Raw genomic sequence first — 24485 nt, 5'->3', positions numbered from 1 at the left:
CCAGAGAATTGCATTCTTTTTTGTTCGTAAATTTCATTAAAGCAAATTGCATTTATTTTGTTTGAACTAGCAGTAGTGACTTACGCATGAATCTTAAACAAATATTCTCTGTTAAAACCAATTGCTACTAAGAGTATTTTGGTGTATTTAAACCATTTATGCCTAGCGTCTAGAAAAAAGGCCTTGGCAAACAGCGTAGATCCAGATGAGACGCCGCATCATGCGCTGTTTGCTTAAAGGAATTTCTGTAAGAAATATTCTAAATATAGAAATAAATAGACTGAACATTCCTAATTTTGGAAATAAATTGATCCAATTTAGAATGATGGGAGAGTCCACTAGGCATAAATTGGTTAACACTTGATTGGGTTCTTCTGCTCCTGAGGCTGCTTTATGTGTGCAATGTCCATGAATTGTGAAGTGAGGAATTGTTTTCCGTTTCAGGCTTTATTTCACTGATTAAAACACAACATGGTAGGGGAAATCATGACTTAGCTAATTAAGCATGGCAGGTAGATGCAAATTGATTAATTTTCAGATAAGAGTATAACTAGCTGTTGTAAGCCGCTGGCATAGGTGAGTGACAGACTTCATGTTGGATCTGTGCTTGATTCTTCTTCATGGCCAACAGGGGGTGTACTTGATTAGTGTGTTATTTGGTTCTACCGGGTTTTACTTATCACATGATATAGGAGAAGCTCGTGTTCTACAATCTCCTGACTGACACTTGTTAGCTTCTGGCATTTTGGCATTCATTGGGGAGCTGCAAAAGAACAACCAGTCAGCCTTTTCCAAGCCAGAGGTGTTTTGACTTTTATTGCAAATTTTGAGAAGGACATAGGAAAAAAGAGAATTCAAAATGAATATATGAATTCATGTAATATAAGTGGGTACCTTGTGTCTGTAATTCAAGTTGATTATGTCATATTTGGTTTATCGAAATGTTTGTCTTAAAAAAAAGCCTTTATTCGAAAATTTAATGCTGGGAACTAGTTCAAACTAAATTTACCAAACAAAATTGTGTCCCAAAGGGTATTTACACATGCGCTAATCAAATGGGCCTGGTTTTAAAGTCTACAGCAAAGTGTTTATGTACTTAGTGCATATGTCTTGACAGTTGCCATCCATTTCCTGTGAGAAGGGGCAATGTTTGTATGTTTAGCTTAACAGATGGTTCCCCTCAAAAATGATTCCCATTCCAGTTTGATCAGGTGCTAGTGCTTCCCTTGCAGGAACCAGGATTAAAAGGTCACTCTGCACTATATTTACTAGAAGTAAAATTACCAGAAATGCATCTTTTTGGATTAAATCTATCATATAAAATCATGTAATTATGGATACACCCATCATCATTACAGACAATGTTTATTCATGTCATGTGTATAAAATTCTGATATGGAAGTGTTTGAGAACATGTTGTAAAATGGACCATAAATTATTTTGCCCCTCCTTAAGTTTGTTTACAGTATTTGTTTTAATGTCAGTATTTAGCATTGTGAAATTTGCAATAAATGTTTAACTGCTCTCTCCCTGGTTTACAGTTAGATTGATTAAAGCTGATAAAACAGTGTTTTAGATGATCAAGAATGATAATACTTTTTGGTTTGATTGGCCTAAATAATTAGATCATTTTTTGCTTGTTTGTTTACATAATAATGTGGTTTGAATATGGAAGACATTGGCAGCTATTACGTAATAGGGGCTTAACATATTTGATAAAAGCTTGTGGATAAAAGTCTGTATTGTTATAATTGTAAATTCTGTTCTTTTCTTCTCTCAATTTGTTCTATTTCCCAATGTGGAGTATTTGATTCTCTACAAGTATGATGGACAATTTATATAGTAAACATGTAGTGCTTGTATAGCTCTTTTCCTTCTTGGCCATTGTATTTGAACAGGGTAACACAATATACCCCAGCATTCTCAAGCACCCATTGTACAAAACCAACCTGATACTTCAGCCAAACCTGCAATCAGTTGAGGAGTCAACTTGAAATGTCTGCCAGACTTCAGAATAGCTTATTTAAACATTTGAAAGCAATTTTCCCCTCCCCTGCTCACTGCCCTGTCAATCACATGAAACCTGATTCCAGCTGCTTACTCTCTGGTCCTCATCCACTTAAGGCTGAAAGCCATTAAATGCACATTTGCCTTCATATTTTTTTGTAAATCATGAGATAGGCTTCATAGAAATTAAATGCTGATGTGATCATATGTGAGATGGTCCTTTTGCCATCTGGGCTTAATGCATGAGTGTTAGCCCTTGCAGTCCAGGAAAAACTGGACTTAATGCATGAAGCGTTAGCCCTTGCAGTCCAGGAAAAACTGAACTTAATGCATGAAGCGTTAGCCCTTGCAGTCCAGGAAAAACTGGACTTAATGCATGAGCGTTAGCCCTTGCAGTCCAGGGAAAACTGGACTTAATGCATGAGCGTTAGCCCTTGCAGTCCAGGGAAAACTGGACTTAATGCATGAAGTGTTAGCCATTGCAGTCCAGGAAAAACTGGACTTAATGCATGAAGTGTTAGCCCTTGCAGTCCAGGAAAAACTGGACTTAATGCATGAAGCGTTAGCCATTGCAGTCCAGGGAAAACTGGACTTAATGCATGAAGTGTTAGCCATTGCAGTCCAGGAAAAACTGGACTTAATGCATGAAGTGTTAGCCCTTGCAGTCCAGGGAAAACTGGGCTTAATGCATGAAGCGTTAGCCATTGCAGTCCAGGAAAAACTGCACTTAATGCATGAAACATTAGCCCTTGCAGTCCAGGGAAAACTGGACTTAATGCACGAAGCATTAGCCATTGCAGTCCAGGAAAAACTGGACTTAATACATGAGCCTTAGCCCTTGCAGTCCAGGAAAAACTGGACTTAATGCATGAAGTGTTAGCCCTTGCAGTCCAGGTAAAACAGGACTTAATGCATGAAGCGTTAGCCATTGCAGTCCAGGGAAAACTGGACTTAATGCATGAAGCATTAGCCCTTGCAGTCCAGGGAAAACTGGACTTAATGCATGAGCGTTAGCCCTTGCAGTCCAGGAAAAACTGGACTTAATGCATGAAACCTTAGCCCTTGCAGTCCAGGAAAAACTGGACTTAATGAATGAGTGTTAGCCCTTGCAGTCCAGGGAAAACTGGACTTAATGCATGAGCGTTAGCCCTTGCAGTCCAGGAAAAACTGGACTTAATGCATGAGCGTTAGCCCTTGCAGTCCAGGAAAAACTGGACTTAATGCATGAGCGTTAGCCCTTGCAGTCCAGGAAAAACTGGACTTAATGCATGAGCGTTAGCCCTTGCAGTCCAGGAAAAACTGGACTTAATGCATGAGCGTTAGCCCTTGCAGTCCAGGAAAAACTGGACTTAATGCATGAGCGTTAGCCCTTGCAGTCCAGGAAAAACTGGACTTAATGCATGAGCGTTAGCCCTTGCAGTCCAGGAAAAACTAGACTTAATGCATGAAACCTTAGCCCTTGCAGTCCAGGAAAAACTGGACTTAATGCATGAGCGTTAGCCCTTGCAGTCCAGGGAAAACTGGACTTAATGCATGAGCGTTAGCCCTTGCAGTCCAGGAAAAACTGGACTTAATGCATGAGCGTTAGCCCTTGCAGTCCAGGAAAAACTGGACTTAATGCATGAGCGTTAGCCCTTGCAGTCCAGGAAAAACTGGACTTAATGCATGAGCGTTAGCCCTTGCAGTCCAGGGGAAACTTGACTTTATACATGAGCATTAGCCCTTTCAGTACATGGAAAACTGGACTTAATGCATGAAACCTTAGCCCTTGCAGTCCAGGGAAAACTTGACTTAATACATGAGCGTTAGCCCTTGCAGTACAGGGAAAACTGGACTTAATGCATGAAACATTAGCCCGTGCAGTCCAGGGGAAACTGGGCTTAATGCATGAGCGTTAGCCCTTGCAGTACATGGAAAACTGGACTTAATGCATGAGCGTTAGCCCTTGCAGTCCAGGGAAAACTTGGCTTAATGCATGAGCATAAGCCTTTTCAGTCCACACTGCCTTTTTAAGGACAATCAGTTCCCCTTTTATGAATTTGTTTTGTAAGTTAAAAGAGGTCTCATCAAAACAAAAGTCCAGTCTATTAAGAAAGTGTTGGCCCATTTGTTTTTGTTAATTTTTTTTCAAGTTTAATGTCTTGAAATGTTTTCTTTAAAAGTAACATAAATACTCAAAATCAAGACATATTTCGCAGAATATTTTGTAAAATAAAGTTAACCCATAACAAATCTGTGTTCCTTATAGCATTAGCCAAATTTTCGATGCTAGATGTGGTATTTTAACCCTTCCTGTGCTGCATTGTTTGATGAGGTTATATATCCCATTGCTGACTTGTTTAGGCCTGATTATGCTAAATGTACCTACTTCACTTGCATTACATGTTACATTAGTTTTAACTGTCCAATTAATACACAATTTGCCATGTGAACTGGTCACACATTTTTTAAAATTATATTCATATCGTTTACACATTTGATTGATTGGTTGCCATGGTTATCATAGAAACAACAACAAAAACCAGGATTTTTGTGTTTAAATCATCTTTATAACACTTTACAATGTCGTTCAATCTTATTTCTAACAGGACATATATATATACATCCACATATCATTTGTACTTTTGTAAAGTTTGGATATTGAGAATAGATTTTAAAGAAATTTCATAATATAGAAGACATAGTGAACAGATTCTACACCAAAAAATGTTCAAAGAACAAGATACAAACAGTAACTTTATAACTTAATTTTCTTTTCTGAAATAAACAATGGTCTGTACATCAAATGTAGTTTTAAAGTCTTTATTCAAATTTGAGCATATCAATAACGTTATGAAAAACTCAATAAGTTATTCTCATAGCAACGGAACATGTTCTATTTTTACATATACATTAAAAATGTGGAATTTATAATACATTTTTGTAGCATTTAAGACATTTTTTTACAAAAATGTTAAGACAAACTAACATTTCATAAATATATATATATATGAGTTGCATTGTGAGAAAACTGGGCTTAATGCATGTGCTTAAAGTGTCATCCCAGATTAGCCTGTGCAGAGGCTAATCAGGGACGACACTTTCCACCTAAACTTGATTTTCGGTAAGGAGGGACTTCCTTGTAACTAAAAATACCATAAAAGCGGAAAGTGTCGTCCCTGATTAGCCTGTGCGGACTGCACAGGATAATCTAGGATGACACTTAACGCACATGCATTAAGCCCAGTTTTCTCGGAACACAACTCATATATATTTTATATATATGAGTATGCATATATTTTTATAAAATCTAATTTCAAGCAACATGGCTGAATACATTATAAAATGAAGTCTGAAGGGGCAGCCTGGTTATACTTACCTGCTATTATATCAACATAATTTCATTTGCATTTGCTTTTGCATTATGAAAGGACACCAAATAATTAATTATGAAAAATAAAACATACAATTGTAATGGCAACATTTTACTTCCAACACACACTTCGGGAGCTTTGTAATAATCTTAATATTACTAGCATTAGGCTGTTTTAAAGTTAAATATCACTTGTTTGTGCAGTGAAAATGTATCCATGTGTCAAATCAAATCTATTCAAAACTACAATTTAAAAGTATGGCGATAGTACTACTTAAATGATATAATTTGCATCAAAATCATCTATTGTTAATAGCATAATTTGCAATACACATACATATCATGACAATTCAATACATAAACTTTTGGTGCGTCTATTTATAAAATATACTTTTCAAGGTTTATTCACAGATAGGGAGCTGCTTTGATGCATCAGTGAGCTACTCTTCAGCTTGTAACCTTTTATAGGCCAGTATGTAATCCTGCATGGTGTGGTAAAGCTAACAAGAAATATCTTTAAAAAAAGATAAACGGCGTTGATAGTTCAATGAATGAGATCAATGATGGCGAATGTCTTTTTCTTTGCAGTTCTTAGCTGCATCACACGCAGTAAGGGATGTTACGCGGAGTTTTCGGGGCTTATTTTACATTATTACATATTGCTGGTCATAAACCTTTAGATACAAAATAGAAAACCAAAAGAAGAATGGAAGTTAAACTAAAACATATGAGTCAACCGGCATCACGCGAAGTATCCGTATTTATAGGCGCGTTCTTCGAACAAACCTGTTTTAGTGGTTTGTCGGACATTGCTATATGATTTGATTATTAACAGTTTTGAGAATCATCGCGCTCATGCTTATGCTTAATACATAAGTCAATATGGTGGAATAATTATTGTTAAATTAATCTAAAATAATATTTATCATTGTATTGTTGAAAACACATTAATAATCTATTATTGACATATCTTAATTATATTGCTGAATATCTTCATTTAACATATTTCTATTCTAAAGAAAATTCCAGGTCACCTAGATCACGGATAGAGTCTTTTTATATAACGATTACAGAGGTGTCAAAGTTCAGGATTATTCCTGAAATCAGGATTTTGGCCCTTAAGGACCAATTTTTATATTGATATAAATCAGAGGATTTGTTCTGGAATTTTAAGATTATTGTCACAAAATGTCATATTGAACACAAATTATTTTACTTTGACACATTGTTTACAACGTTATAAACAATAGTTAACAAAGTTACATGAATTATTAACCCTTTTTTGCTCTGGTCCCCAAACGATAGGCTTATTTTCAGGTTTTTAGATTTTGGCCAATTGACACCCGTGGATTATTTTACTGGCTGCGAACTCCGGTGATGAACTGTATATTAACTCTGACTTTCACACACTGGCCGCGAATTGACCCGAAACCTCGCGGGTTGAAATGCAATGCATTAAAGTGAGGCCTCGCTTCCACTGCTCTTTATACTTTTACATGTTAACATGTTGACATGAATATGGAAGTAAGTACTAAATTTGAGAACATAGCCTTTAGTATAAGCGCTTTTGCGCTGGTAATTCTCTGAAAATAGAAGGTGCACGCACAAACTGTATTTATGTCGAGAATTGATTGTAAAACTGTTCTTTCTATTGAGCCTTTTCATTAGAGATAAAATTGTTTCATGCAGTATCACAGTGTTACAACGACGCGGATATGTTTCCAATGTTTTGGTGTTATACTCAAATCAGCCAATCGAATAAATGAAGTGTATTCATTCGTACCTAGCCGCGGGAAATTTTATTTGAATATTATTGGACACTTACAAAAGTCAGGTCAGGTGAAAAGCTGGCTTAATACAGCACGCCGAAAAACAAGGGACTAAACAAAGTGACACATCACACTGTCTACATTTATATGCAGTTTTGTGACCTGGTCTTTGTTTTTCTGGCTCTTAGTCTTTCCAGAAACTGTGTCTTAAGACGTCCTGATACAAGGGTGACCAAATCATCAAGGGGATGAGACTCAATTAGTTGTGTTACAAATTTTTTACGGAAAGGCGAATGTGACATTGGGTGGATAGAGTTATGTTTGTATGCTATGTAAGAATTAAGAACAGTGAGACTCAAAACATGAAAGAAGACCTTTTTCTACCATTTCATTGTTCTAATGTTTGACCTGGAATTTGCAACCATCTGATCAGCTCTGTCAACACCACCATACATGCCATACGTCCCGAATTGTCCAGGACAGTCCCGGAAATGAAGAACTTGTCCCGCTGTCCCGGAAATCTGTCAAATATCCTGGAATTTACAAAATCCATATATACATGTACCTTATCTTAGGCTTAACTGCACCTGGAATCTGTGTATATCTGCAGAGTCTCCATGACAATGCCTACCCGAATAGGCAGACTACGCTGCGTGTCAAAATCGATCAATTAACAGGGGTCCTGTTATCATATCGATTGTCTCATGTTCGCTGTCAAACCCAAAAGGCGGCATTGTTAAATGTGGTTGTTAATTGACTTTAATCTACTACGTCATTATTTCCCGCTGCGTAAGGGCAAAGGATTGTTGTTCACACATCTGAAGTCCAACATCGCTGAGTAAAAAATTACAAGCAGTTTATGTTCGCACGTTTAACCGACAAAGAAGTTGTATTGTGAATTGATTTGAGTTGACGATCTAACGGTACTGTATTGTTGTATTTTTTATAATATAAATGTTATAAATGAATAAAAGCGTATCAACAACTACGCGTTACACACCGGTCTTAATAACAATAACGCAGTGACGTCACCATCTATGTTTAGAACGCTTACACTGAAAACACGTGGCTTGTATCTAGTAACGGAAGTAGTAATGTTTAATTTGACATTAATAGATCAAGTGTATTTCGGATAGGCTTTCGAACTTTTGCAATTAACGATGCGAAACAAAAAAAACACGTACAAAAAATGCATATGTCTATAAATATCGCTACATTTTATACATGTCCCGGAAAATCGGCAAAAGTCCCGGACAATTTAACTTAATGTCCTGGAATTGGTCTGAAAAATTATGGCATGTATGACACCACCCATAAATTTGTCGTAAGCTATGACCTGCTTGGGCTTGCTAATCAATTCTGGTGTAACTGGATTTTTCTTTCCTGTATACATTTTGTCTAATGTCAATGTATTGGAAAGCAAAAAGACTAGTTTTGAATAAAGGTATTTTGTAATTGACAGTTGACCATGCAGTGTGTTGTGAAAATGTGTCACCTCTGCTAGGCAAGTGTTTTTCTCTAATAGAAGCATGTATTCCTTTTTGGTTTGATCTAGCAGTACCCAATGCACCAACTCCAAGCTCCCATAGGTCAACAAGTAGACGTGGCGATGAATAATAATTATCACAATACATAATAATTGACCTTTTATACAGTCATAAGTACAGCCGTGACCTGTCTCAATAATATTTTGGCAAAATGTTTTACCTGTATACAGATGAAACTTCAGACAATAACTAGTTGATGCATCACAAAGCATATAAGCCTGCAGACCATATTTGATGGGTTTGTTTTTGTGATATCTTGAAATGCAAGTTGCCTCGCCAAGGTACCTTTCCTTCATCAATAGACAATTCTTGGTTTGGACCAAATAGCAAAGGATACCTGGCAAGGACAGTTGAATATGCAGTACCCAATTTAAACATTGAATTATATCCAGGCTGCCCCTGAAACACATACAATTCATTATAAGCCAAATCTATGCAGCTGATCAAATTAAAAGATCTGTCCCTATTCATGACGGATGGGAAGAAGGGTGTTTCACACACTGGATCCCTTGACCAATAACCTGTGACGTTGGTCTGGTTGACGATGCCCATAGCGATGATTATGGCTATGAACCGCATGATCTCGGTTGATGATTATGATTATGCTGCTGCTGCTGATGATGCTACTGTCACAATAAATGTCCAAGATAATGGAATTATGAAGAGGATTTTTAAAATCTCATTTGTTTAGATTTTAGCCCACGATTTTTATGCCCCCCTTCAAAGAAGAGGGGGTATATTGCTTTGCTCATGTCGGTCGGTCTGTCGGTCGGTCTGTCGGTCGGTCGGTCTGTCGGTCTGTCCACCAGGTGGTTGTCAGACGATAACTCAAGAACGCTTGGGCCTAGGATCATGAAACTTCATAGGTACATTGATCATGACTCGCAGATGACCCCTATTGATTTTAAGGTCACTAGGTCAAAGGTCAAGGTCACTGTGACCCGAAATAATAAAATGGTTTCAAGATGATAACTCAAGAACGCATACGCCTAGGATCATGAAACTTCATAGGTAGATTGATCATGACTCGCAGATGACCCCTATTGATTTTGAGGTCACTAGGTCAAAGGTCAAGGTCACGGTGACCCGAAATAGTAAAATGGTTTTCGGATGATAACTCAAGAACACATACGCCTAGTTTAATAAAATAGCATTATAATTTAATTGCAAGCTCAAGTTGAGACTAAATAATGGATATGATTCTGTTAATTTCTTAAAAGAATTATTATTGAGATTTTTTTTTCTGTATCATTTAAAAAAAAAAATCATAAAAAAGGTATTATTTTAAGACAATTATTTTTACTGTGTGCTCCAACACACATTGAATCCCTCTTAAGTTCAGTAAATTGAATTAAAAAAGTTACAGATGATAGACAGGTTTTGGGAGCAAAGTCTTTTTTGCACTTGCAAAACTATTGCCCTTGCTCTCCTGTACCTGCTGTGTGTGTTTAACAATCAACAATCAATCTAACAGAAATGTACAAAGCAACCTTCATGATGCATTGTGATTCCAGTAATTTAGATTCCTGCAAATTACCACTACCCATTATAATTAAATGAATCAATGTGAGATTTAATTTATGTTGAATATTATTTACTAGTAAAGATCTGTTCATCTATACTTTCAGGATCCACTATACATGTGCTTTTTGAAGAATCCCCAATACCCGTTGACCCCTAAGGAAGAGGACCTGGTGGGCATTGACACAGCCAAGCTGCATTGTTGTGAGAAGGCAGAGTCAGAAAGATGTGGATCCCTCTGTGTCAAGGTCTGTTACCTCAGGATTTTTTATCTGATTTTGGGGAAAGGGCCTGGCCTTGTTTGAGGGAAAAAAAATCATGCGAAATGCCAGATTTTGGGGAAAAAATCATGCGAAACACTGGATTAAGGGGAAAATAAGGAACGTCTTAAAAATCAATTTAACATAATTTGCTGTTTTTAAAACAAATTCAAGGCAACAGATAATTATATTATGCAATATGTTATATTTTCTACACTTGATCAGGTTAATTTATGTATTTATTTAATTTTTTTTTAGGGGAAAAAAAATGAAGTCTGGGGGAAAATGTACTGCTAAGGGGAAAAAAATCCGAGGGGAAAGGGCCGTTTTTGTTTTCAGCGGGTCCCAAAGAAGGAAAAAAAGCCCTGGTTACCTTAGACATTGCTTGGTATCAAGTGCTGATAAACTTTCTGTAGGGTGTAGGGATTTAGATAATGCAGAATGGCAGGGGAAGGGGGGGGGGTGGAGGTGCTTCCATCTGTAAGCCACCTTTTTTTAATAGGATGTTGCCCCTCCTTCCATCTTTTTGTCTCACCCTTTAAAAATAGTCTTATTTTTCCCGTTTTCTTGTTTATCAGTGCTCCCTAAAACACAGGCACACCCAACATGTTTGTGTTGTCTATTGATGGTTTTATAGAGTACCACACAGTATTACTTAGTTTAAGCATGAAGTAATTTTTAAATTGGAACATACTTCATGATATATATATATATATATATATATACTGATTTGAATTAAATTACTTAATTCATCTTCTTTATCTTGATCCCTCAGTGGAGCCTGGAAAGTGTTGCACCGTTGTTATGCACACGTTGGCCCAGTGCATCGGTCTTCAGCAGTAGTTTATTTGTCAAGTTTTTTTTTGTCATAGGAGACTAGCTGGCAAAGGCTTTTGAGCATCTCAATCCCTAAGTACTTAAATGAAAACAGGACAGTAAAGTCACTAAAAATTATAAAGTTTACCATGTGACAAGTAAACAAAAAGACTTTGCCATGCCCTTTTTCAGGCCCACTGCCATGTTGTAGTCTGGCTAAATCCCTTCTGCATGTCAAGGTCATTTGAGTTGTGTTCTCAGAAAACTGGGCTTAATGCATGTGTGTAAAGTGTCGTCCCAGATTAGCCTATGGAGGCTAATCAGGGACGACACTTTCCGCTGTTATGGTATTTTTTAGTTTTAAGGAAGTCCCTCCTTACCAAAAATCAAGTGTAGGTGGAAAGTGTCGTCCCTGATTAGCCTTTCTAGACTGCACAGGCTAATCTGGGATGACACTTTACGCAAATGCATTAGGAGCAGTTTTCTCAGAACAAGGCTCATTTATCTTTGGCATTAGTTTGTACCAATTGTTAGCTATTCTTTGTTAAACTCAGTGTTCAGTGACTTTTCTGATAACCCCCGCGTAAGAATGATCAAAGTCATTGTTCTTTGGAATTTGATCATAAAAGTTGTATGCCAGACAGTGGTTAGTTACCTGCCTTGAAAACCTTTGACAGGTACTTATGTCAAGGTCAAATGTACTGAACAGTTTTCATGGATAGTGCTGGGTAAAGTTTGTTTTGTTTTCTACCTCTGTTTAAACCAAGATTTATTGGTTACATTAGTCTGGATCACTCTGTTTTAGTTTTCATCAAAATTGCTGGGTCACATTGGTTTAGGTATTTTCAATTGGTTATCATCAAGTGAACAAGTCTTAGATAAGTCAAAGCCAGTTTGTAAAAAAAGGCAAAGTACGTTTATATCAGTATTTCACAAAACTGTTGATCTCCATGTATCACCTTACACTGCCTACTGTAATAGTACTGATAGAAAGTGTTTTGACAGATTTGCCTACCCGATTGTATGCTTATACAAACTAAAATGTTTCAGACCCACGGTCATAAGTGGGCGACGTTCCGCAAGTTTGAGCAAAGTTGTGGTGTGATGTCCTCTCCCATCTCTACCATGGAAACCTCCATGCACAGCTGCCTCAAGGACGGTATGTGTGCTGATAATGGAATTTTTTTTCCTAATTTCCTAAACCCTTTGCATGATGGGGAATTTGGTCGTCTGCTAAAATGTCGTCTGCTGAATTTCTAAAATTATCATTTTCTTCGATTTTATTTAAAAGAATACTATCAGAATAGCAAACAGTTTGGATCCAGATGAGACGCCACGTTATGTGCCGTCTCATCTGGATCCAAACTGTTTGCAAAGGCCTTCAAAATTCGGTTCCATCCCTGGAAGAGTTTGCCCATTATCACATAGATACGTATTTTCACGCATTTGTAACAGAAGTCCCTTAGAAAGTTATATTTAATTTAAGAACTTTCTTACAAGATTCATGTTTTTAAGGCTTCATTTCCAAACCTTAGATACTGATGAGCAGCAAACAGATAAAACCTGAACAGACTGCGGGTAACTTGCAGGCTGTTTTGGTTTTATGCTGTTTGCACATAGCCATTTTCACTTTCTTCTAAGTGGGAAAGGGTTAAATGAAAGACGGTAACCATTGTTTTTTTCCTAATTCTGCCATAAGCCTCATTAGATGTAAGGGTCACATTGAAATACCACATGATGTCCACCTTTAAATTGCAAGGTTTTGGGTTTGATTCTTACTTTTGAAGGGTTTTCTAGATCAAAGCAACACTTGCCATCCCCAAAAAAGCAAAAAACAAAAAGAATAACCTCACAAAAGAACAAAGATATGCAACCAAGTGCTGATTCCAGGGAGGAAACTGAACTACAATCATCTATATAAGCATCGGGGGACGGGATTCACTTGAGCTTAACTCAGTTGTTTAGTTTTTCGGTACAAAAAGGCTGTACTGATTTGCTTAAACTCTTTCCCACTCTGAAGCAAAGTCAAAATGGCTATGTGCAGCCAACATAAACCAGACCAGCCTGCGAGTAACCTGCAGTATGTTCAGATTTCATGCTGTTTTCTACTCATCAGTACTTAAGGGTTAGAGTGGTAAAATGTTAAAATAAATGAAAATCTCTGACCCGACCCCACCCCAACCCCCATAACTTTTGACCCAGGGGTCAGATCAAAATTCCAATTAGTGCACTGTCGCACATATGCTCATAGCTACCTTGTGTGTACGTTTCAAGGTTGTAGTGCTAATAGTGTAGGAGGAGAAAGTGGCCAGGACAGACAGACGGACAGATGGCTGAGATAACCACATAATCCCCACGATTTTTGGAAAGCGTGGGGATAACTATAAGAGTTAGAAGATTTGTCAGTGCCATAATTTTGTGCTTTATATTCAGTGGAGGAGCCATGTCAACTGGGCTGCAGTGGTCTGCAGTACTGTACCAACCTGAACCACAGGCCCACGGAACACTTCCGCTCATGTAACCTTGATGCTGACAACGCTGCACGCAGAGACATCCTCTTGTGGCAGAACGGAACCATTGACCTCCCCAACCTCTCTGTGCCTGTGAAAGGTGACATATGAACATTGTTGTTTTTTATGCCACCGGATCGATTGATCGGGGGTATATTGTTTTTGGCCTGTTTGTCTGTCTGTCATTCTGTCCCAAAACTTTAACCTTCATTAAAGTTTTGCAATAACTTTTGAAATATTGAACATAGCAACTTGATATTTGGCATGCATGTGTATCTCATGAAGCTGCACATTCTGAGTGGTGAAAGGTCAAAGGTAAAAAATTTAAATATTTAATATAGTAAATATTTGCAATAACTTTTGAAATATTGAACATAGCAACTTGATATTTGGCATGCATGTGTATCTAATGGAGCTGCATATTTTGGGTGGTGAAAGGTCAAGGTCAAAAGTCAAAAATTTAAATATTTAATATAGTAAAGTTTTGCAATAACTTTTGAAATATTGAACAAAGCAACTTGATATTTGGCATGCACGTGTATCTCATGGAGCTGAACATTTTAGTGATGAAAGGTCACAGTCATCCTTCAAGGTCAAAGGTCAAAAATTAAAAAATTTAATATAGTAAAGTTTTGCAATAACTTTTCAAATATTGAGTGGTGAAAGGTCAAGGTCATCCGTCAAGGTCAAAGGTCAAATATCTAAAACTTTAATATAGTAAAGTTTTGCAATAACTCTTGAAATATTGAACATATCAACTTGGTATTTGGCATGCTTGTGTATCTCATGGAGCTGCACATTTTGAGTGGTGAAAGGTCAAGGTCATTCTTCAAGGTCAAAGGTAAAAAAATCAAAAAAAAAATCAAAGCAGCGTTCTCATGAAGCTGCACATTTTGATTGGTTCAAGGTCAAGGTTATCCTTCAAGGTCAAGGTCATCCTTCAAGGTCAAAGTTATTATTTTTTATTCAAATCAACATCATCATGATGCTGCACATTTTAAGTGGTGGAAGGTCAAGGTTAAGGTCATCTGTCAAGGTCAAGGTCATCCTTCAAGGTCAAAGGTAAAAAATAATAATTTTTTTTTTCAAAGCAGCGTTCGCATGAAGCTGCACATTTTGAGTGGTGGAAGTTCAAGGTCAAGGTCATCCTTCAAGGTCATAGGTAAAAAAAATGAAATATTTTTTTCAAAGCGGCGTTCTCATGAAGCTGCACATTTTGAGTGATGGAAGTTCAAGGTCAAGGTCATCCTTCAAGGTCAAGGTCATCCTTCAAGGTCAAAGGTCGAAAAAATATAATTCAAAGCGGTTTTATCATAAAGCTGCACATTTTGAATGGTGGAAGTTGAAGGTCAAGGTCATTCTTCAAGGTCAAATGTCAAAAAAAATAATTTCAAAGCGGCATTCTCATGAAGCTGTACATTTTGAGTGGTGGAAGTTCAAGGTCAAGGTCATCCTTCAAGGTCAAGGTCATCCTTCAAGGTCAAATGTCAAAAAAAATAATTTCAAAGCGGCGTTCTCATGAAGCTGCACATTTTGAGTGGTGGAAGTTCAAGGTCAAGGTCATCCTTCAAGGCCAAAGGTAATTTTTTTTTCAAAGCTGCGCAATAGGGGGCATTGTGTTTCTGACAAACACATTTCTTGTTTTAAATATTTGTATTGTTTTGTTAAAAGTGTGGCATTTTTAAAATATTTTTTATAGATTTGCTTAATTGCTGACACACCCAGCCTATCAGAGCCCTTGCTGGATGACTTGTCCCTTTGTAACAAGACAGTGTGATTAACTAAATAACTTTGCCAAGCCTTGACACTAGGTGTACATTAAGTGAACGCTTCAGGGGCATCTTCTTAACAATTAATATGGACTAATTTATAATGTAAAATATATAAATTATTATTATTCAATTATTACATATATTGTCTTATTCATTTTTTTGCTAGCACACATGAACTTTTTAGTATACATATGTATTATTTTGTCTCTCTGCAGACATTCGCACATGTGAACCAGAGATGTTCAAGGCAATAGCCTGTGCATACCAAATCAAGCCCTGCCTTAGAAAAGCTGCACCATTGCAAATCTGCCAGTAAGTAGACAATTAAATATTTCCATGGATTGTTCACCACATAATTGTAAATAAAAAAAAATGTTTGTTATGATGTACATATATATTCTTATATGGAAAAATGTTTGTAGTATGATTGATTCAACAAAAAGCAACCATACAAACATTTAAGTTGTTCTGGTTTGTATAAAGTAACTACACATCATTTTTCATTAAGTTGGGTAAGTTCTAAATGCGTTCTAAGGTACTCGGACAAACAAGAAAGATTAAAATACAAAACAATTGATTTTTTTTTCCTTCATGTTTAATGCAGTTAAGAGTGCCTTTAAGATATATTGCATGAACATTTTCACTTACAACAGATACAAAATAATAATTGTTCTGCTTTGAATTTAGGGAAGACTGTGTGTACATGAACAAGTGTGTGGACAAGACACGTGTGGATGGTAAGATGGTACTGGACCGGTGTAAACGTCTCCCCAAGGCCAGCAGTGGAGAGTGCATTAGTGTGGGCCAGTACAAGGGTGAGGACCCTTTTGGGACTTTAAATCTGCCATACAGTTTTTAAACACAACAATTTATACAAAATATCATTTGTTATCCAAGTTCTTATATTGTCAGAGGTCCAGATAAGATGTGTATCTGCATAAATACTCATGGAAAATGTCCAAATGCGCATGAATTATTCTTTTGGTCGGTAAAGAAATCATAAAAATTGGCATACGCATTATGTGCAACTATCAGTTGGACCAACAGTGCTCCAATTCCGATTATTTGATCAGCCATTTCAAAATGCATTTTTATGTAAAAAAGAGTAGATGTTCTTTATTATAAATACATGTTTTCTGCATGTTCATGTATACATTTTTTATAAAATACAAAATCAAAGACTTTTGCAGGAGTATTTTTAATACTCCCGCAAAAGTCTTTGATTTTGTATTTTACTCATCAGCTAAAAATGCCATGAGTGAAATACTCTTTATCTTTAAAAATTATCTGGAGCTCTGTGTTGTTTTGATATAATTGTTGGTTGGAAGCTTGGAGTTTTGGCCCTTACATCAGGACCTTTGAAAATGTCAGGCCTTGTTTAAACATCAAGTAAGATGGAAGTTATGAAACATCATAGTTATTTCAATATTAAATTGTTTTGGTATTACTAGTTTTAAATGCTGTATGTACAAAAAGGATTTAAAATAGGAAATTTGATCTGCAAGTTTCATTTTGGGTAAGATTTCCTTCATTAGGTGTATAAATGCTGGCCCAGTTTTGAAGCTCACTAATACTTATGCAATTTTTCATTATATTAAAAACTAGTTTTTACGCTTTCTAGTCGAGAGCCCCCACAAACATCCTGTCATGGATGTGACAAACCCTTGTAAGCCAAGCCCGTGTGCAGAGGATGAGGTGTGCGTTATATACAGAAGGAAGTGCCGACATTCTTCCTCATGCCCCCATTACGTGTGCAAAAAAGGTAACCAGATTGCAGCAAAGCAATTGTTAAAGAATATTTTTGTTTTTGTTCGAGTTTATAATGTTTGAGATATTCATAGTATTCTGTAGTGAGAATTGATATTTCAATTGTATGCAACGATAGGAAACTTTAAATTAGACTTATCTCAACTATTTTTAACCAGGTTTTTAACCAGGTTTTTAACCAGGTTTTCCGAAGGAAAAAACTGGTTATTAGATTGGCGAATGCGGGCGGGCTGGCTGGCTGGCTGGCGGGCTGGCTGGCTGGCGGGCTGGCGGAATAAGCTTGTCCGGGCCATAACTATGTCGTTCATTGTCAGATTTTAAAATCATTTGGCACATTTGTTCACCATCATTGGACGGTGTGTCGCGCGAAATAATTACGTCGATATCTCCAAGGTCAAGGTCACACTTTGAGTTCAAAGGTCAAAAAATGGCCATAAATGAGCTTGTCCGAGCCATAACTATGTCGTTCATCGTCAGATTTTAAAATCATTTGGCACATTTGTTCACCATCATTGGACGGTGTGTCGCGCGAAATAATTACGTCGATATCTCCAAGGTCAAGGTCACACTTTGAGTTCAAAGGTCAAAAATGGCCATAAATGAGCTTGTCCTGGCCATAACTATGTCATTCATTGTGAGATTTTAAAATCATTTGGCACATTTGTTCACCATCATGGGACGGTGTGTCCCACGAAAGAATCACGTCAATATCTCCAATGTCCAGGTCGCCATGACTAAAAATAGATTTAAAAAAAAAAAAAAAACTTACAAAGGGGGTTAATTTTTTTTGGTCATTTCAAAAGTTCAGTTTGAGTTTTCTCCCTTTATCAGATTTTTTTTTCACAATGAAAACCTGGTTTTGTGACAATTTTGTCCCTTGTTCTAATATGGACTAATCCATGTGTGTGTACACACATATTTTGAACAATGGATGTACTTTTTATTTTAAAGATGCAAGATGTGAAGTTAATTGTACAACAATTTCTTAAGGCTCAAAATGACTCCACAGAGAATAAATTAAGTAAAATATTTCCTTCAATCAACATATGCTAAAACTTCAGGGGTGTGTTTAAAATCTGTTGTCCTCATAGCAAGCAAAAGGTTCTGGGTTCAATCTCAATACACCTTGCATTCTCAATCTCGTATCTTAAAACAAAAGAAACAGACTCAAAAGGAAGCTTTACATGCAAGCTAGCTGAAATAAAAAGGTTTAAAGTAAAATGGGCCTGAGTTTGCTCAACACATTTTTCATATCAATCAAACTGCTCAACACTTAACCCACATGCTGGGAAATTTGTCGTCTGCTAAAATGTCGTCTGCTGAATTGCTAAAATTAGCATTTTCTTTGATTTTTTTCAAAGAATACTATCAGAATAGCAAACAGTTTGGATCCTGATGAGACGCCACATTCTGTGGCGTCTCATCTGGATCCAAACTGTTTGCAAAGGCCTTAAAAATTCGGTTCCAGCACTGAAAGAGTTAAAATAATTGTTTTCAAGGCTGCAAGCTTGGTCAGGTGTCCAAGGTGTTGGTACCAGTGAGGAGCGTAGTTTTAATACCTGAATACAAGAACAACGAGATGTCTACGGATAGTTGCGTGCACTACCGTTTGTGCCACTGCTCTAGTGAAGGACACATTGGCGCTTGCAAAGATGTCAGCTGCGTACCCAATAACCACTGCAGGACAGAGAACTCTCTCAGAAGTATGCGATATCGTCCTTCCCTCATTTTTAGCTCTACTGGCCGAAGGCCTGAAGAGCTTGTGTCATCGTGTGGTTTCCGTCGTCCGTCCGTGTGTGTGTTAGACTTTTTCTAGTTTACGCAATAAAGTCCACAGTTTTCATCCGATTCTTTTCAAACTTGTTCAGTGTCTTTATATTAATGGGTTACATCAGAGTCAAAAGTCCAGAATTATCTCCCCTTGAATATGAGAAAATTGTGAAATAAGGCTTGTTTACGCAATAAAGTCCACAGTTTTTATCCAATCATTTCCCAACTTGCACAGTGTCTTTATCTGAATGATGAGTCAAACCCTAAAAAAAAAGAGCAATATCGGAGTTTTAAGTCAGAATTATCTCCCCTTGAATTTGAGAAAAAAATGAAAATTAGTTTTTTAATGTGATAAAGACCTTAATTTTCATCCAATTCTTGGCAAACTTGCACAGTGTCTTTGTATCAATGAGGACTCAAACCCTTTTTTAAAAAGAGCAATATTGAAGCAATAAGTCCAGAATGACTTCCCCTTGAATATGAGAAAATTGTGAAATCCCGCTTGTTTACGCAATGAATTCTACAGTTTTCATCCAATTATTTCCAAATTTGCGCAGTATCTTTATATCAATGAGGACTTGAACTCTATTGAATATGAGCAGTATTGGAGAAATAAGTAGACAATAATCTCCCCTTGAATTTGAGAAAATTCTCCTTGTTTGCGCGATTAAGTACACAGTTACCATCTTATTCTTTCCAAACTTGCACAGTGTTTATAGCAGTAGAGCGATTTAGGCCATCATGGGCCTCCTGTTCAGTTGCACACTGTCTTACTACTGTGCACAAGAGCCGCAACTCTTGTTTCCTTGTTTGAATATTTATTTTTCTTTATTTTAAAACTAAACTGATTTTGTAATGTGACAATGCTTGGAGATATTTCCGGCCCAACCATCACCATTCAAATGTGCAATTCTTTGAATTTATTATTTGTTAAACATGATTTTTAGCTTGGCAGTTTTCGGAGAAAACCCGAGGTATTGTCATAGCCAGCTCGCCATGTCCGCCGTCCGCGTCGTGCTAAAACCTTAACATTTTGTCAAGGTTTTGAACATTGACTCTAAAATCAAAGTGCTTCAACCTACAACTTTGAAACTTCATATGTAGCTGCACCTTGATGAGTTCTACATGCCAAATTTTGGGTCACTAGGTCAAAGGTCAAGGTCACTGTGACTTCTAAAATAAAATAATAATCTGTCAAGCTTTCATTTATTCAAAACTGCACCTGCAGCCGAGCATGGCACCCGTTTTGCGGTGCTCTTGTTTTCTTTATTATACTACAAAACAATATCACATTATGGACTTATTTTAATACTTCAAGCCTCATGATTCAAAATGCATTGAAATTCAAACCATGCAATTTACTGTTATGCACTTTGGTATGTTTATAATTAGTATTATGTATTTCAGTATTTCAGCATGGTCAGTATTTTACTCAAGGATGTAACGACTGCGTCTGCTTTGGAGGCCGCAGTGTCTGCAGCAGACAGCATTGCGTCTCAGGGACACATAACACTTATACAGGTACCATGTAGTAACATTGTCACATCAAACAACAACAGGATTAATGAATGTAAGGCACACGCTGGGTAAACAGGGCTGAGGACATGTGCAGTTAGCACAGGCTAATCAGGGTTAACACTTTCTGCTTTTGGGGAATTCCTTGTTTAAAGAAAATATCCTCTGAATGAAAATCCGGTCAAAGCAGAAATTGTCATCTGCTGATTAGCCTGTGTGGACTGCATAGTCTAATCTGGGACCATACGTGCATTATGCCAGTGTTTCCAAGTAATCTGGGACCATACATGCATTATGCCAGTGTTTCCAAGGGTTTGCTGTGTGCACTGCACAGTCTAATCTGGGACCATACGTGCATTATGCCAGTGTTTCCAAGGGTTTGCTGTGTGGACTGCACAGTCATATCTGGGACCATACATGCATTATGCCAGTGTTTCCAAGGGTTTGCTGTGTGCACTGCACAGTCTAATCTGGGACCATACGTGCATTATGCCAGTGTTTCAAAGGGTTTGCTGTGTGGACTGCACAGTCTAATCTGGGACCATACGTGCATTATGCCAGTGTTTCCAAGGACTGCACAGTCTAATCTGGGACCATACGTGCATTATGCCAGTGTTTCCAAGGACTGCACAGTCTAATCTGGGACCATACGTGTATTATGCCAGTGTTTCAAAGGGTTTGCTGTGTGGACTGCACAGTCTAATCTGGGACCATACGTGCATTATGCCAGTGTTTCCAAGGACTGCACAGTCTAATCTGGGACCATACGTGCATTATGCCAGTGTTTCAAAGGGTTTGCTGTGTGGACTGCACAGCCTAATCTGAGACCATACGTGCATTATGCCAGTGTTTCCAAGGACTGCACAGCCTAATCTGAGACCATACGTGCATTATGCCAGTGTTTCCAAGGACTGCACAGTCTAATCTGGGACCATACGTGCATTATGCCAGTGTTTCAAAGGGTTTGCTGTGTGGACTGCACAGTCTAATCTGGGACCATACGTGCATTATGCCAGTGTTTCCAAGGACTGCACAGTCTAATCTGAGACCATACGTGCATTATGCCAGTGTTTCCAAGGACTGCACAGTCTAATCTGGGACCATACGTGTATTATGCCAGTGTTTCAAAGGGTTTGCTGTGTGGACTGCACAGTCTAATCTGGGACCATACGTGCATTATGCCAGTGTTTCCAAGGACTGCACAGTCTAATCTGGGACCATACGTGCATTATGCCAGTGTTTCCAAGGACTGCACAGTCTAATCTGGGACCAAACGTGCATTATGCCAGTGTTTCCAAGGACTGCACAGTCTAATCTGGGACCATACATGCATTATGCCAGTGTTTCAAAGGGTTTGCTGTGTGGACTGCACAGTCTAATCTGAGACCATACGTGCATTATGCCAGTGTTTCCAAGGACTGCACAGTTTAATCTGGGACCATACGTGCATTATGCCAGTGTTTCAAAGGGTTTGCTGTGTGGACTGCACAGTCTAATCTGGGACCATACGTGCATTATGCCAGTGTTTCCAAGGACTGCACAGTCTAATCTGGGACCATACGTGCATTATGCCAGTGTTTCCAAGGACTGCACAGTCTAATCTGGGACCATACGTGCATTATGCCAGTGTTTCCAAGGACTGCACAGTCTAATCTGGGACCATACATGCATTATGCCAGTGTTTCAAAGGGTTTGCTGTGTGGACTGCACAGTCTAATCTGGGACCATATGTGCATTATGCCAGTGTTTCCAAGGACTGCACAGTCTAATCTGGGACCAGAGCTCCAGATAAGGGTCGTATTTTCGTAATTACGAATTATTTTTAAGTCCGTTACGTATTTATTTTAAAATCTTGTCGTACCATTAAGAATTACAAAATCAACTTACGAATATTGTTTTTACATCGGTTCGTATCGATTTTTATTGAGTTCTTTTCGTGTATTAAAGATCTTTGCGGTGTTTATATAGAATGGTTATGTTATCGGGTTTGTTTAACAAAGCGCATTTTTTCCAATAAAAGCGGCGTAAACAGTCTATCTGTCAAAAAACAATGGCGGCGCCCAGAGAGCGTCCTAAAAAACTGCAAAGCCTCCAAAAATACGCTTTTAACATATTGTACGCAAAGTGAGCCGAAGTTAAGTGTTTAGAAAGACATTATAGAAATGATCTTATACGATGTTGTATGTTCAGTTTCCGACACAGTCGGAAAAGCTAAACAAAAACGCCACACGACGGGTCCAAACTTAAACACACAAAAAACATTGAACGAGTGGAAGGGACAAGTCCCGTGGCTAATGGTTGAAAACATTGAAGGGGAAACCCGTTTTAATTGTGAAATATGTAAAAATTCATCTAAGGCATGCAATCTTAGCACAGTTTGGGCATATGAAGGTATTTGAAAAATAAAATTGTATAATACTGAAAAGACGCTGTTGAACTCGTATAAATAAAGTTGCTAACTTGCTAGTATGCTTATTTTGATTTTTTTTGCATGAAAATAACCATTATAATTTATTTTTAGGTCATTTATAAAAAATAAGAATTATTTTCCAAAACTTAGTAGTAACGTTAAGAATAAAATTTCAGAGTTAAAAATTCTTTTTGAAAATCTGGTAGTAATTTAAGAATTTCACAAAACCTTATCTGGAGCTCTGGGGACCATACGTGCATTATGCCAGTGTTTCCAAGGGTTTGCTGTGTGGACTGCACAGTCTTATCTGGGACCATACGTGCATTATGCCAGTGTTACCAAGGACAGCACAGTCTAATCTGGGACCATACGTGCATTATGCCAGTGTTTCCAAGGACTGCACAGTCTAATCTGGGACCATACATGCATTATGCCAGTGTTTCCAAGGTTTTGCTGTGTGCACTGCACAGTCTAATCTGGGACCATACGTGCATTATGCCAGTGTTTCCAAGAGTTTGCTGTGTGCACTGCACAGTCTAATCTGGGACCATACGTGCATTATGCCAGTGTTTCCAAGGACTGCACAGTCTAATCTGGGACCATACGTGCATTATGCCAGTGTTTCCAAGGACTGCACAGTCTAATCTGGGACCATACATGCATTATGCCAGTGTTTCCAAGGGTTTGGCTCATATCTATTGTTTTGAGAGAAAATTCAGTTTGCTATTTGGCATGCAGTAAGATACAACTAGAATGCAAATAATTTTTATTAAACCTGTAACAATCAAGTTTGACATTTTAAGGTATATTTTACATTTTGAAATCTTAAGGTCATTATGAACTATCAACTTATATTTTAATGCTGATAATTTACGTAAACTTTTAAATCAAAGTTTGAGACAAAGGACAATCATTTAAATTCAGCACTATAAAATATTTTGCACTGTATTGTTTCCAAAATGTTTCTGCATTGCTTTGAAAATTGCTTTGTTCCAAAAATGTTTCATTTACATCATATTAAATTTTATTATTAAAATTATAAAATTAAAATGCTATGAAACTGGCCGTCAACAGAATGGATGATTTAATACTACAGACCCCTTTATACGAGTTTAAAATGAATGCACAATTGGAAGTTTGGATATTTTATACTATACACCCCTATGAATGTACAACACAGTGCGTATTACTTCCAGGCATGCTAAACTGTGAGTGTCCAGCCGTGTACAAGCCAGTGTGTGGGGTCAATGGAAGGACGTACCCCAGCGCGTGCATGGCGCAGTGCGCAGGCCAGGTGCGCTTCATGGATGGGGACTGCAGTCAGCACTCTTCCTGCACGCCTAACCCCTGTGAGACAGGCTACAGGTACTCTTTATAAGTTAATATGTCCCTTTCTTCCTGCTTGCCTAACACCTGTGAGACAGGCTACAAGCTAATATGTGCCCTGCTCCCTGCATGCCTAACCTCTG

At 37.7% G+C, this 24485-nt stretch overlaps 1 protein-coding gene across 5 annotated transcripts in view; it reads left to right on the top strand.

The window, feature by feature from the left end:
* The window catches only part of LOC127855309 (reversion-inducing cysteine-rich protein with Kazal motifs-like), a 207139-nt gene that overhangs the window by 159158 nt on the left and 23496 nt on the right, over nt 1–24485 (top strand). For all 5 annotated transcript variants that reach the window (XM_052390769.1, XM_052390768.1, XM_052390770.1 and 2 more), the window contains exons 9-17: nt 10304–10444; nt 12323–12431; nt 13706–13882; nt 15770–15866; nt 16242–16369; nt 17176–17316; nt 18821–19024; nt 20499–20612; nt 24213–24381. In XM_052390769.1, coding sequence (XP_052246729.1) covers nt 10304–10444; nt 12323–12431; nt 13706–13882; nt 15770–15866; nt 16242–16369; nt 17176–17316; nt 18821–19024; nt 20499–20612; nt 24213–24381 — 1280 coding nt within the window. The remainder of the gene's footprint in view (nt 1–10303; nt 10445–12322; nt 12432–13705; nt 13883–15769; nt 15867–16241; nt 16370–17175; nt 17317–18820; nt 19025–20498; nt 20613–24212; nt 24382–24485) is intronic.

This window comes from Dreissena polymorpha, chromosome 13, assembly GCF_020536995.1.
Source record: "Dreissena polymorpha isolate Duluth1 chromosome 13, UMN_Dpol_1.0, whole genome shotgun sequence".
NCBI classification, from domain to species: domain Eukaryota; kingdom Metazoa; phylum Mollusca; class Bivalvia; order Myida; family Dreissenidae; genus Dreissena; species Dreissena polymorpha.
This window is presented reverse-complemented; position numbering and strand designations above follow the sequence as displayed.